Below are 14841 nucleotides of genomic sequence, written 5' to 3' on the forward strand. Positions count from 1 at the left end.
GCCTTCCCACATTGAGTACTTCTCCCTAGAATGAATTTTCTTCTAACAAGCTATGTATTCTGTGTGAATCCCTTTTTATATTCATTATAGCAATAAGATTTCTCTCTACTATGAATTCTCTGATGGAAAATAAAGGATGATTGTTGCTTAAAGGCTTTACTACATTGATTACATTTAGTGTAGATTCTCTGATGTATAATAAGGGATAAGTGTTTACTAACAACTTTACCATATTCATGACATTCATGAGATTTCTTTCCAAAATGAATTCTCTCATCGCTTCTTAGAGGCAAGCTCTGGATGAAGAACTTCCCACATTCATTATATTTATAAGGTTTTGGCAGAGCTAAGATGGCAGCAGAGCAATAGGACCTTTCTGAATCTCCTTCCAATCAATCAATGCAGAGCATCTCAAAAATACAGAAATCAAAATTGGACAAGTAAAGGGGCTTTCCCACTGGATGCAGTTTTGGAGGTAAGCAGTCTGGGGATTTTCATGCTATAAGGGAACAAAATTATACTTATCAAAGCCCAACCTGGTCAACCTCTCCTCTACACCACCTAATGAGCCAAAGAGAGAGCAAGGGCCAGGACAATCTCTAAATTCTTGGGGGCTGGCTGAGGGTACCATAGACTTAGCCCTGATGGCAGTGCAAGTCTTGGGACCCCAGGCTGAAGTGGGTGGAGCCTGGGCAGCAGAGCACAGAGACTGGGTAGAGAAAAGGCTGGCCACAGTAGAGGCAGTAGGGACTGGAAAAATAGCCTCAGGGCAAAACACTTTAAAGCATACTACACAAAGAACTGCCTGCCCTCCTCACTCAGAAGTCTGACTGGGAAGAAAAGATACTACCAAGGCAAAGCCCTGTGAGACAAAAGCTAAGAAAGCAATGTCTACCAACAGGAACTCCAATCGACTAGTAGCAAGAGGAATAAGCAGCAGCAAAAAAACCTTCTGACCCTGGATAATTTCTATGGAGAAAAAGAGCAAAATTCAGAAGCAAAGGCAGAGAGTGACAAACAAGCAAACCCATCCAAACTTTCAAAAAAAAAAAAAAAAAAAAAAAAAAGGAAATTGGTCACAAGCTCTCAAGGAACTCAAAAAAGAGTTTAAGAACCAAGCAAGAAAAAGGGAAGAAAAATGGGAAGAAATGAAAGTAACACAAAAAGAAAAAACAGCTTAAAGGACAAAATTGCCCACATGGAAAAAGAGGTACAGAAATCAAATGAAGTAATAAGCGAATTGGAAGCCAGAACTGACCTGCTATAAACCATGAAAAGCAGGATAGATCAAACTGAAAAGGAAAATCAAAAGATCTTAGCTAAAAACTAGTCTTTAAAGACTAGAATTAGGAAAGTAGAAGCTAATGATCTCACAAGACAGGAAGAATTTATAAAGCAGGGGGCAGCTGGGTAGCTCAGTGGATTGAGAGTCAGGCCTAGAGATAGGAGGTCCTAGGTTCAAATCTGACCTCAGACACTTCCCAGCTGTGTGACCCTGGGAAAGTCACTTGACCACCATTGCCCACCCTTACCACTCTTCCACCTATGAGCCAATACACAGAAGTTAAGGGTTAAAAAAAAATTAAAAAGAAAAAAAAAGGCAAAGTCAAAAGAATGAAAAAATAAGAAGGAAACATGAAATATCTAATTGAAAAGACAACTGACCCGGAAAATAGGTCTAGGAGAGACAATTTGAGAATTATTGGTCTACCTGAAAGCCTGGAAAAAAATAAAAGCTTTGACATCATATTACAAGAAATTATCCAAGAAAACTGCCCTGATATTCTTGACCAAAGGGCAAAATAGTCATTGAAAGAATCCATAGATCATCCCCTACATTAAATCCTCAAAAGACAACCCCCCCCCAGAATGTATTATTGAAATTCAAGAACTTCCAGGCCAAGGAGAAAATACTGCAAACAGCCAGAAAGAGACAATTCAGATATGAAGGAACTCCAGTTAGGCACAGGATCTGACAGCATCCACTTTAAAGTACCACAAGGTTGAAATTCGATATTCAGGAAGGCAAGAGAATTGAGTCTACAACTAAGAATCACCTACCCATCAAAGCTGACTGTATACTTTCAGGGGAAAGTATGAGCATTTAACAAAACATAAGATTTCCAAACATTCCTAAAGAAAAGTCCAGAACTAAATGGAAAATCTGATGTCCAAATACAAAATTCAAAAGAACCATAAAAAAGGTAAACAAAAAAGAGGGGAAAAAATTTTAAGGGCTTCAATAAGGTTAAATTGATTATATTCCTATATGGAAAAATGATATCTGTAACTTTTTTTTTAAAACCCTTACCTTCCATCTTGGAGTCAATACCGTGTATTGGCTCCAAAGCAGAAGAGTGATACCTGTAACTCTTGAAAATTGTTTTCATTATTATAGTAGAGAGAAGAAATATTCAAAGACAGGTACTAAGTTGTTTAAGATGATATGTTAAAAAAAAAAAGGAGTGAGAGAATAGAAGATGGCACCAAGAGAAACTTGAAGGAAGAAGAAAAACAGGATAAATTATAACACATAAAGAGGCACGTGGGGGTGGGAGGAGCTGAATGCTATTATAAGAAGGGGAGGAAGAGAATGGTAATAGGTAATACTTAAAAATCTTACTCTCAGTAGAATCATTTCTGAGAGGGAAGAGCAGCCAGATCTACTGGGGTATAGAATTCTATCTTACCTACAGGGAAGTTGAGAGGGAATAACAAAGTGGGGGAGTGGGGCAGGGAGTATTAAAAGGGAGGGAAAGGTTGGGAGGTGGCAATTATTAAACCTTAGAGAAAAAGAAGAGAGGAATAAAAAGGAAGGGGTTGGGAAAGAAAGTAAAATAAGGGTGGGGAAAGGGGGGATTGATTAAAAGCAAAACACTGGTGTAAAAGGAAACAGTGAAAGAAGAAAGGGCAGGTCTAAAAGAGGAAATCAAAATAATGGGGAATACACAGATGGTAATCATAGGGATGAACTCACCTATAAAATAGAAGCAGATAGCAGAGTGGATTAAAAACCAAAATTCTACCATATGTTATCTACAAGAAACACACATAAGGCAGGTAGACACACACAGGGTAAAGTTAAGAAGCTGGAGCAAAATTTATTGGGTATCAACTAAGAAAAAGAAGGCAGGAGTCACAATCATAATATCTGACAAAGGCAAAGTAAAAACAGATCTGATTAAAAGAGATAAGGAAGGTAATTACATCTTGATAAAAGGCAGTACAGTCAATGAAGGAACACCAATGTATGCACCAAGTAGTATAGCACCCAGATTTTTAAAGGAGAAACTATTGGAGCTTAAGGAGGAAATAGATAGTAAAACTATACAAGTGGGAGACCTCAACCTTCCTATCAGATCTAGATAAATAAAACCAAAAAATAAATAAGAAAGAAGAGATATGAATGAAATCTTAGAAAAATTAGAGTTAATAGACATATGGAGAAAAGTAAATAGGGATAAAAAGGAATACACCTTCTTTTCAGCAGCACGTGGTACATTCACAAAGATTGAACATGTACTAGGGCATAAAAACATTGGAAACAAATGCAGAAAAGCAGAAATAATAAATGCAACTTTTTCATATCATAATGGAATAAAAATTATAATTAGTATGGGCAAATGGAGAGGCAAATCAAAAGTTAGTTGGAAATTAAATAATCTGATTCTCCAAAACTCCATAGAAACAACTAATGATTTAATTGAAGAGAATGAAAACGAGTAAACAACATATCAAAATTTTGGGGATGCTGCAAAAGCAGTACTCGGGGGGAAAATCCCTGAGTGCCCATATTAACAAAAAAAGAAAGAGGAAATTAATGAATTGGGCATGCAACTAAAAAAACTAGAAAAAGAACAAATTAAAAACCCTCAGATAAAGACCAAATTGGAAATCCTAAAAATCAAAGGAGAAATTGCTCAATAGAAATAGTTCCCTGTAGACTGCATATTGACTTAAAAATTCACAATATAACATTATCTATGTTTATTACATTTTTATTTATTTCATTAAATATTTTTCAATTACATTTTAATGTGCTTTAGGCTACACTTGGGAGTTTTGTGGGTAATATATAGCATTGGTGAGTTTGATACCTCTCATCTAGATTACCAGTTGTACCCTGAACGTAACATTCTGTCTCTTGTCTATGTATATTTTACAGAAATGATCCTTCAAGTCTGGAGTGTATTATATTATCCTTTCTCTTTTGCAATCCCTATCTTCCTTCACTTCTTTTGTGAATCCTCCCCTGATCCTTTCCCATTGTTAAAGGCTCACTCACTCAATTACCTTTAATTTATTTAATGATGTCTTATATCCCTAAGTAAAAGTTCCCTATGGCTTGGAAACTTATTTTGCCTAATATTCCAGATCATTGCATAGAATAATTGCTTAAAAAGTATTATAGGCCAAAATGAGTTTTGCCTGCTAAAAGAAAGCTCTTCATAGTACAATGCAAGATATACATTTAAAGAAAGGAGTCTGGTGAAAGGGACATTAGCAGCAGAGAAAATAAACATTAACACAGGATATCCCTCTACCTTCCTCCCTCCCTTCCTCTCCCTTTCCCTTGTCCCATTACTTTCTGTCTTAGTAACACAGAAGGGCAAACAGATTAGGTAATGGTAAATGACTTAGGTAAAGGTAACGGGGATTACATGATTTGCGTAGTCACATAGCTAGGAAGTATCTGAGGCCAGATTTGAACCCAGGTCCTCCTGACTCTAGGGCTCTATTTTTATTTCTAAAGCAGTTGTTTCTAATGTTTCCTTATTTCCCTCCACTATCAGTTTACATCCACTATCTTGTCCTTGGTTTTGTTGTTGTTGTTGATACTCTCATGCCTTCAGTCCTTCCATCCTATCCTTCCTTCCTCCCTCTCTCCTTTCTTTCTTTCTTTCTTTCTTTCTCCTCTCTATGCCTTTCCTTCTAACTTCATTTTAACAGTAGTTCTAGGCACAAGTAGATTCTCACTTCTCTAACCACAGCCCACATCTTCTGGGCCAAATGGTAGCTGCTTCTTCCCCATTCTCCCCAACACTAACATCTGTCTGGTTTTCAGTAAAGGATTTTGGTACCATGGCAGGAAATGCTAAATAGAGTATAAAAAAATGAATGTTACTGAAAGAAAATAGTCTTGTAGTTTATGTCCGGTAAACCTGAGCTCTAGCATGACATTCATGGCCTCCACTAGAAGATTTCCAAACTGCTAAAAATTCTAGGTAGATGACTTGGTTTAATCACTAATATTTGCAGTGATATTGGTGGTTGGGGTTTGAATTGATAAGAAAATAAGGGGACTGATTTTTCAAATGAAAAAAACCTTCCAGAGAATTGTTTTTTTTTTTTTTAAGTGTATCTAAAATTTCCTAAGAAAACTATTGTTCAACAAAAAGACATAAACTAGTGCACCATATGGGCCCAAAGCAAATATATTTCAGGTTTCTATTTGGTCTTGTGGATTAAGAGACAATATACTTACCTGGATATGCATCTTAACTACTGCTTTCCCAATAAGGGTTGCCCCAAAGAAGGTCCAAAAGGGAACAAGGAAGTGTCCACATGTTATTCCTGCCAGATCAAACAGAGGGTTTGGAATCTAAGAAGGAAGAATGAGGGAAAAATGATAAAAATAAAAAGCCCACTCAACTAAAATAACCAAAAAAGCATGCATTTATTATTATTATTATTATTATTATTATTATTATTTTATGCATTAAACCCTGCTCCATTTAGATCCCCATTTCCCAAAGTAATGACTTCTAAAATGTAGATGAAGGAAATTAACCTTTGAGATTATAACTATGCTATCTCTGCTGTGCCCTATCTAGATTGTTAGATTAACTTGTTATAGTTCTATATAAAGTATTTCTAATTGAGAACCTAGATTTTTCTACTTCATCAGATAGGCATTGCATAAAGCCAGGGGATACCTAGGACGCCAGCTCCATTTTACTGGTATTTGATAATACATTGGCCTTACGTTACATTAGGGATATAAATTAAATGAACAAGAAGACAGAATTCTAAAAAACACTTCTATTATGACCAGAGTACTAGAATCTTTAGCCTGAAGTATGAGTATGACTTGGCAGATATTTATATTTTTTGGGGTATGATAATATGTCTTTTCAAAAAAGGTTAACATGCAACAGTTACAAAGAGATAAATTTACTGATATTTTTCAGCTTCAAAAATACACATTTCAATTTTGTGAGGCTTAAGACCCTATGGTCACAGAGTACATTTAAAAATACAATTAAGTATGATTATCACAGTCCATAGCTTCAGACAGGCTTTTAATAGACAGTTCCAAGAAAAGAACTGATGACATGTATTACCTTTCCCAAATATCCCCAAATTTTAGGAATGCATCAGAATCAGTTAATGAATGTTTGATGTAGTAAGGCCTTAAAGTTCATCTAGTCCATTTCTTTTCATTTAACATGAGGAAACTGAGGTCTAAAAATGTTCAATGACTTTGCCCAAGGTCTCAGGCAAGGAAGCAGCACAGCTCATAAGAATCCAAGTCTCCTGACCCTAAATTAGTCTTATTCCCATTGTAGTATATTCCCTTTAAAGCTGTACGTTTTCCTATTGCCAGTTTCCTCTTAGCTTTATGAACTAAAATGAAGTTTTAAAATATAAGATATGACTTTCAAAAATAAAAAAGGGTCATGATTGAAATTTTAAAGTATTCACATGTAGTCAGCAAGTGTCTTCTCTCTGCTTTGGTTAAGGCGCCACAATAAAATAATTAAATTGCTATTCTCTTGGTAACAATAACTAAAAATATAAAAGAAAAATTAGACTTTAGGAAGCCTATAAAGTTATACTGGAATCTCTAGGGCATTTATTTCTCTTGATTCAGATGCCAAAGACTAAAGTAATTAATTAGCAGAACTCACTTTTATTTGAAGTTCAATATATTCTCAAGTTATGAAGGGGGAAAAAAATTCCTAAAACTCAAAAAGTAACATTTTACTAGGATCTTAATATATGCCAAACTCAGTATTAGACACTGGTGATACAAAGGCAAAAGCTTAAAAGTCTTTGTCCTTTAGGAGTTTAAAATCAAGGGAGAAGAGACAATGCATAAACATAAAGATTTATATAAAAGAGATGCAAAATAATTTGAGAAGGATACCAAGCTGAGGTGATAGAAAGACAGAACTTGAGCTGAGCCTTTAGGGATGTTAAGGACTTGAAGGGGCAAAGGTCAGAATGAAGTGCATTCAAGGCACAAAAGACAGCTAGTACAAAGGTATGGGAGATAAAGAGATGGGAGACTAGTTTGAGGAACAATAATCTGAGATGTGCTACCTCATCTAAGGTTCCAAAAATAGCATGGCTAGTTTGGAAATTTAATTTAGTGGTTCTTAGTAATTAGGCAGTATTACTAGTTTACCACTAGGTAGTTAATTACTAATATTGCAGAAGATTATATAAGAACAACTTTAATAAGTTGACAGAAGAACTCAAAACAGCCCAATTGTAGCCATTTTCTCAGTCAGCCCTACTAAAGAAAATAGGCCAGGCTTTGAAAATGGTTGCCCCATAAGATGGTGATCATTTGTAAAAACGAATTAGAAGAGAGAACAACTTCAAGGCTCTAATTTGTGGAATTTCTTAAAATCACAACTTTAAGTAACTGATAAACACAAGCCAGTTTATACACTGACCAAAGGATATTCTTTTTTTCATTATTTAAAGTTTTATAAACCAGCTACTTAATGAGATTCCAAGCCATTTTATAGAATCATAGATCTAGAGCTGGAAATTAGATTCACTGCTATTTAATAATCCCTGCCTCTCTATTCTAATAGAGAGCTATTTTTACCTCTCATTGCTCTAGTGACATACAGAAGAGGAAGAAAGATAGGTAAGGCAGGTAAAAATACAGTAAGCACAGATGGTGCCAATTAAAACTAGAGTAAGCTCACTGATGTTACAGAAACTCCCTTCAGGGATGATAATTTAAAAGACTATTGGGGGTCAATCTGAACTAAATGAATACCTGACTTTATTAACTACTGGCTCAAATGTATACATTTCTTTTCAAGGCTATAAAAGTATGTACCTGGTTCTTGTGAAGAAAGAAGTTCATAGATTTCTTATCTCTGAATACTAGATTGATTGACTGAGGACACCAAAGACTTCATTTTATTTAATCTATATTTCCTGTCACTTATTTGACTAGGTACCCAGACACTGGGGACTTAAATGCACAAATTCATGCTGTCTAAAGAAATAATTTATTTATTTTATTTTTTTTAAGCCCTTAACTTCTGTGTATTGGCTCCTAGGTGCCTAGGTAGAAGAGTGGTAAGGGTGGGCAATGGGGTCAAGTGACTTGCCCAGGGTCACACAGCTGGGAAGTGTCAGGCCGGATTTGAACCTAGGACCTCCTGTCTCTAGGTCTGACTCTCAATCCACTGAGCTACCCAGCTGCCCCCAAGAAATAATGTATTTAGAGTAAAAGCATGAAAAATCAAAGTGTTCCAACTACAACCCCTTAATTACAAAACTGCTCCTAATGTATTACGAAAGACTTACAGAATGCAGAGTCCTTAATGAATCTGGTTAGTCACAAAATAGACATATTTAAGCCATTAGTTAGTTTCAGACTCACATGATTACTCTGTATGCAATGGACAAAAAATCTTTCTCAACTACAGGCATTCCTAATAGTTACAAAGTAACTAATCACTTAAAACAAATTTCATTATGCCTTTCTAGTCCTACCAATGAACTAACTAATGCTTGAAAGATGGGCATAAAGAGTCCATCCATATGACTCCATTTACTAGATTAAAAGAAATGTATTATAAATTCTTCATGAGGAAGATGGATTTTGACTCTCTTGTTCTCAGTGAGGCATGCTATTTAAGTGTAAATTCATTATTGTGTGGTGGTATGCTTTAAAGTCAATAAATAAGACATCAACTCACCCCATACAAAATAACTCATTTAATGAGCAAGATAATTAACTAAGGCAGAATTAGAGGGATAGCTAACGAGAGTTATTTCTGTTTATTCGGTAGTACATTTTCAAAAGTAAAAAAATCAAAATGTAAATTCCTATTTATTGGAATTTCTCGATTTTAATAAAATTCACTTACTGAAGCACAGGCCAAAATTCCAAAAAATCCAACCTTCTGTACCATGTTCTGAACTGCTAACTTAGCCCGAGATGCAAAGTCCTAGGGGAAAGATATTAATGGAAAATATGAGAAAAGAATGTTCTTTGTTCTTTATCATCTCATAATATATGATACAGACTACCTCAGGAAATACTGGCATTCATATCTGAAGCTAAACAAAATGTTATTTGGACAGAAGAAATATAGAAAGATCCAATGAATTCTTTTAAGATTCAAGATGAACAAGAAGGCTTCAGGTCAAAGTTTGAAGTTTAAAGAATGTAAATGGACTAATGTCAAATCTTTTATACCAAACATTTATCAAATTTTATGTAGAAAAATCTTGACTATATTTTGGTGTACTTTTTTTGGTAAACATCAAATTGAGGACAAACTTCATTATTTTGGAAGTACAACTAGGCAGAGTTGCTGTTTATTAACATTTCTCTTAACTGTGTTCAAAATTACATATTCCTCCAGGATGTCTAATAAAGATTTCTGTTGATGGGAAGCAGAGAGATAATTACACACACGACATGGAAATCTCGAAATATTTACCATCTGGACACTTCCAGTTTTCTGTAAATCTAATCTAACAATAAAACATGACATCTCTAATTATTATCTCCTGTTAAGATGCCATTAAAATTAGTTTTTTTTATTGTGTTATCACACTTGCAAATGTTCAAAGAATCTTTCCCCGGCTGTGTAGCAGACTACTAGGACCCAATGGTTAGCATATTTCGAATAGTCAGATCAAGGAAGGCAGACAACTGATTTAATTCCAAACCATAAGAAGCAGGATATTTGAATCCCAACCTTCATGAACAATTCTCAGACGAAAATTTAAAAATGTTAAAGTCATAAAAAAAAAAATTTTCAAGTTGTAATCTGAAAAAGAATACAGAAGGTGAACAAGGAAAAGTGCCTATGCATAGGATACCAATATACTGTACTTTAATGAAATGTTTAAAGCAAAAGAGTGCTGCAGAGATGCAATGGTTATCTGGGGCATAAATATGAAATTTAAGTTTAAAGTACAAAAAGATTAATGAATAAAAGAAAAAGTAGGTTTTATGTTCACAGATTTTTCTGCTTATAGATAGGGGATGACAAAAAAAATTCATTTCCACAGTAGAATTTGTTTTTATAAGAACAAAAGTTGACTTAATAAAAGTTATTTAATGGCTATTTTTTCCCCTAAATGTTTCCAAAAAAACAAAAAATAAAATATTTAGGAAACTGAGTATGCGGAAATCGAAACATTTTTATAAATCACAAAAGAAAACAAAAATCACCACATATTCTTATGAAATTTATATTTACATAACTATTTAATTAGATGAGCTATTCCTCCTTAAAAAAAGCAATTTTGTAGAACTATAACAGCATATATTTGTAAAAAATCATCAAAATAACATAGACAGAAATTATTTCTTTTTCTGCTCTTCTGATGGTAGCCAGAATATCAATGAGATTCAAATTATCCTCAAAAAGAAACTGCCATTTAATGAACAATAAATATTTTCAGATTCCAAATTATATTATTATTTTAACTCCTTAGAGTGGTTTTGCCACTTGCTATTTATTTCTAAGAGAGAAAATAAATTCATAAGTAGAGGAAATAAATTACCTTGTCCAGTAGTATAAAAGTGTCCTTTTCTTAGAAAAGTAAATATATACTCCATATAAAAAGTTTTATTATATTTACAATAAGTATGTCCAAAATAAAGTGTAATTAAAATTTCTCATTATTTTAACATGTCAATATTTTGCAAAACAAAGTTATGCTAAATGTATCAGCTGCTTAAATTCATTAATGTTAAAGGAAATTAACTTTGGAAAAAAATTCTAAAATAAAATAACAGAGTTGGTTACAAAAGTGTTCAAAAGCAAATATATATTCTAAACAATGCTGAATCACTTTGGGGTCAAGGAATTTTCCTCTGACAATTCCAGGTTCAAGCTAAAAATTGTTAGTTAATTGAAAATTTTCAGTGAAGCATTTTAACTTAAAAAAAAAAAGCTACTTTTAAAAGTACTTCTACAACAAGAAAAATATTTTCTTGCCATACTTTAAAAAAATTCTTATTTTTATGTTTATTAGTCTAGACTGTGATTTCCTAGAATAGTACTAAATTTATTCTAACTTGACTTATTAACAAAAATAAGGAAAAGTATTTCTATTAGGAAAATTTTTAGATTATTGAATAGCAATTGCAAGTAAATTAGAAAATACAATTATTGAATGTCAATTATTAACTCAAAAACTAAATGTATAAATTTGGGAAAATGCCTTTATCACTTGAAAATAATTTTTAATAATGCTCTTGTGATGACAATTGATTTAAACCACAGAAAAGGTTTATCATAGAATTCCCATTTTACAAAATACAGTTTCTATTTTTATAATTCCATTTAGACACACTTGGAAATATTTTCTCTTTTATCACAGCATTTGAATATTTCTCAATAAATAAATGTACAAATAAAAGACAGAAAAGAGTATTAGAGATCCTCTCTCCAAGAATTCATGAATAAAAGCAAAGAATGGTCAGTTGGCAAAATTCAGTCCCTTTATCCTATAAAGGGTAATTAGTACTTTGAACTGATGGCATTTTTTTCACAAATAACCACATATATTTAAAAACAAAAGACGATTATACCAGTTAACAAGTATATAATGATTAGTCATCCAGGCATTCAAGATTAAACATATTTACTTTCATAAATACTTTTTTCAGGGATTGCAAAGACTAAACAGGGGAGAGAGAATTCTTCAATAAGGCTAACATTATTAAGAAAACCAAATGGTAAGGGAGATATATTTCTCTTCTTTGATGCATAATCATCTTTTGACTTAAACAGAAATAAAAGGATCACAAAGGAAAATAGAATGTTTGCCCCTTTGGGTATATCCTTGTTGATGATTTAAAATGCCATAATAATTTTTGATTCGTTTCCTTACCTTATTTTGGAAAAGTAGGGGACTATAGGTGTGGAAATTTGCCCATAATTTTGTCAGGAATGTTAATGTATTGGTTAATTTTATTGAATTGCCTTTTTTCCTCTTTATTTTTGTTATGAGGGGGGATGGCTTTTTTTTTTTTTAGGGAGAAGGAAAAGGAATCTTTGAAAATAAAAGATAAAAATAAAATATATTTAAAAAATTTTAAAGAAAAAATAAATTTTTATTAAACCTAAGTTCTAAGCCAAGCTTGTTAGAAATATTTAGCTTCTCTTTTCATTTATATCTCTTATAAAGAAAATTAAGTATCTTTTTAATTGAGTCTTTTACTTTTAAAAAGAGCTAGAACAACCTTCTAAACGGGTTTCATAAATCTTGCGATGTATTTAATATATCCTCATTGTGACTTTCAGTTCCTATAACTTTTTGCTAGATCTTTCATAACGCTCTCAGATTTAAGGTTATATTTGCATACTAAATAATGGAAGTAACATCGTAAAATCTGTACAATTTTCATAAAAAGCAAGTAATTAGTAGTAAATGTACCTTAAAATATTTGTAGTACTTATTTTTCTACGTCCTATCTAATGTTGTAAATTTAGAACTTAAAGTAAATTCTAATCATAACTGAGAAGTTGCTAGAATACTATGGTGAAAGGCTTTTCATGAAGCATTAAATTATTTGTATCAAAACCAAAAGCATTTATTAGAGAAAAAACTTATACTCATAAATGTAATAAGCACATTTTCATTACTTTTCACTCAAATTAATTTTAGTAATATTTTGATACAAAAATTTTAGATGAACATACCATTAATTCCCACAACTCAAAAGTCAATTTCATTTCCAAAAGCATATTTTTATGGTTTGAAATAATTTAACATGGTTAACTTAAAAATACTTTTCTCTTACTGTCTAAATACAGCAAGTACTTTGGTTTTATTTACAGGCTAATAAGTTATAAATTATTTTTCATAAAATGACTTCAGAATCTTTTACTTTCTGCACATTTTTATAGTCTTTGTTTTATATTTCTTAGAGCACTACTTTCCAGAGAAGTATTTCCTATAGATGAATATAATTTTATTCTTCATTAGTTTCACTAAAGAATCAAAAGAACTATTTTATATATATGCTTTTCAGTTAGACTGAATATTGATCCATCAAATTAAGTAATTAATAATGTATAGTATTATCTATATTAAACAGAATTTGAAACATCAATAACATTAGTTAATTTAAAATAGTATCAAAAATAATAAATTGGAATAAGTTAAACTTATTTATATTTTAGTATACTAAGGGAAGAGTGAAGCAAAATCAAATTGATTACTTCCTCAATTTGTATTCTCCAATTCTTCAAAAATCTGGACAAATTTTTTTTTAAAAGTCCCTCAAATAGTTTCATTTCTCAGGATGTACAAACCAGTTTCACAACTTTTACCTATTTCACAATTAAAGTGCCTAAGAAGAAATTAACATTAGCAAAGACTATACTTAATGATGCATTCTTTTACAGTTAGCAATCTCATTCTCCCTTCTAGATTTTTTTTTAATAGAACTTAAAATCCAGTTACTTACAGGTAAATGAAATAAACTTTCCCCCAAAATTATGATTCAAGACTTTCTTTTCTTCTTTGATTATGATTCATTTTTCTTAAACTTTTCCCTCCAAGTCATTAGGCTTCAGAGTTTAAGGGTAGGGGATGTCTGTAACATATTTCCAGTGACTACAAGGATACAGACTGAGGAAAATTACTGTAAAAATGCTTATCATTTAGGATTAATCATCAGATTTCAAGGCATGACTACAAAAACCAGACAAGTAAGGTTTAAAGATTGGTAACATTATTTTCATACTATTGAAATGTATGGACTTTTCATGTCCTCTTCCTAAGAAGCAGATTTATAGTCAAATAAGCAAAAATGAGCATTAAAATTATTAGGCTAGTGATAGGGTGTTTTGTTGAAAGAAGATCTCAATTAAGATCAATTTGAATTTTTCCAATTAAGATCTTAAATGATATTGACATTTTATAGGAAACAAGTAAACTCTGAGGAAATTTTTTAAATTGAACTATTAAAAAAGAAAACCCTAACTTCATTTGAGCCCTGTTATATATATCTGCAATTCATTTTCTTGACGATTTTCAAGAAGACTTCATGGAACTTCACTCATTCATTTTTTAAAAAATTCTTACCTTCTATCGAAGAATTAATACTATGTATTAGTTCTCAGACAGAAGACTGGCAAGGTGTAAGCAATGAGGGTTAAGTTGTCCAGGGTCACACAACCAGGAGGTACATTTTTATTTTTTTATCCCCATATTTTAAATTTCATGTCAGTAAGTCTATAAAACATTGAGACTTAGCAGTGTGATAGGAAAAGCACTAGACTAGGATTAAAAGGGCATGTGAATCAGAGCTAAAAGGAACTCTTTAGTCATGAAGTTCATCTTTAGTGCTATGGATAGGAAAACTGAGACCTAGTCTTCAGTCTCCACTTATTCACTTAACATTTAACAACCTAACTTCTCTGAGGTACTTCATCTATGAAACAGGTAACAGTAATCACATTATCTTCATCTTAAAACTTATTGCATAGGAAAATACTCTATAAATATATATGTTATAATAGTCTTCCTTCCTTCCTTCCTTCCTTCCTTCCTTCCTTCCTTCCTTCCTTCCTTCCTTCCTTCCTTCCTTCCTTCCTTCCTTCCTTCCTT

The 14841-nt window shown here is 32.5% G+C and overlaps 1 protein-coding gene across 2 annotated transcripts in view; it reads right to left on the minus strand.

Annotated features, from left to right (window-relative positions):
* The window catches only part of VMP1 (vacuole membrane protein 1), a 144607-nt gene that overhangs the window by 35304 nt on the left and 94462 nt on the right, over positions 1–14841 (minus strand). For both annotated transcript variants that reach the window (XM_044674306.1, XM_044674307.1), the window contains exons 8-9: positions 9126–9206; positions 5486–5602 (exon numbers count right to left, since the gene is read on the minus strand). In XM_044674306.1, the coding sequence (XP_044530241.1) occupies positions 5486–5602; positions 9126–9206 (198 nt within the window). The remainder of the gene's footprint in view (positions 1–5485; positions 5603–9125; positions 9207–14841) is intronic.

Source organism: Gracilinanus agilis, chromosome 4, assembly GCF_016433145.1.
Source record: "Gracilinanus agilis isolate LMUSP501 chromosome 4, AgileGrace, whole genome shotgun sequence".
Taxonomy (NCBI): domain Eukaryota; kingdom Metazoa; phylum Chordata; class Mammalia; order Didelphimorphia; family Didelphidae; genus Gracilinanus; species Gracilinanus agilis.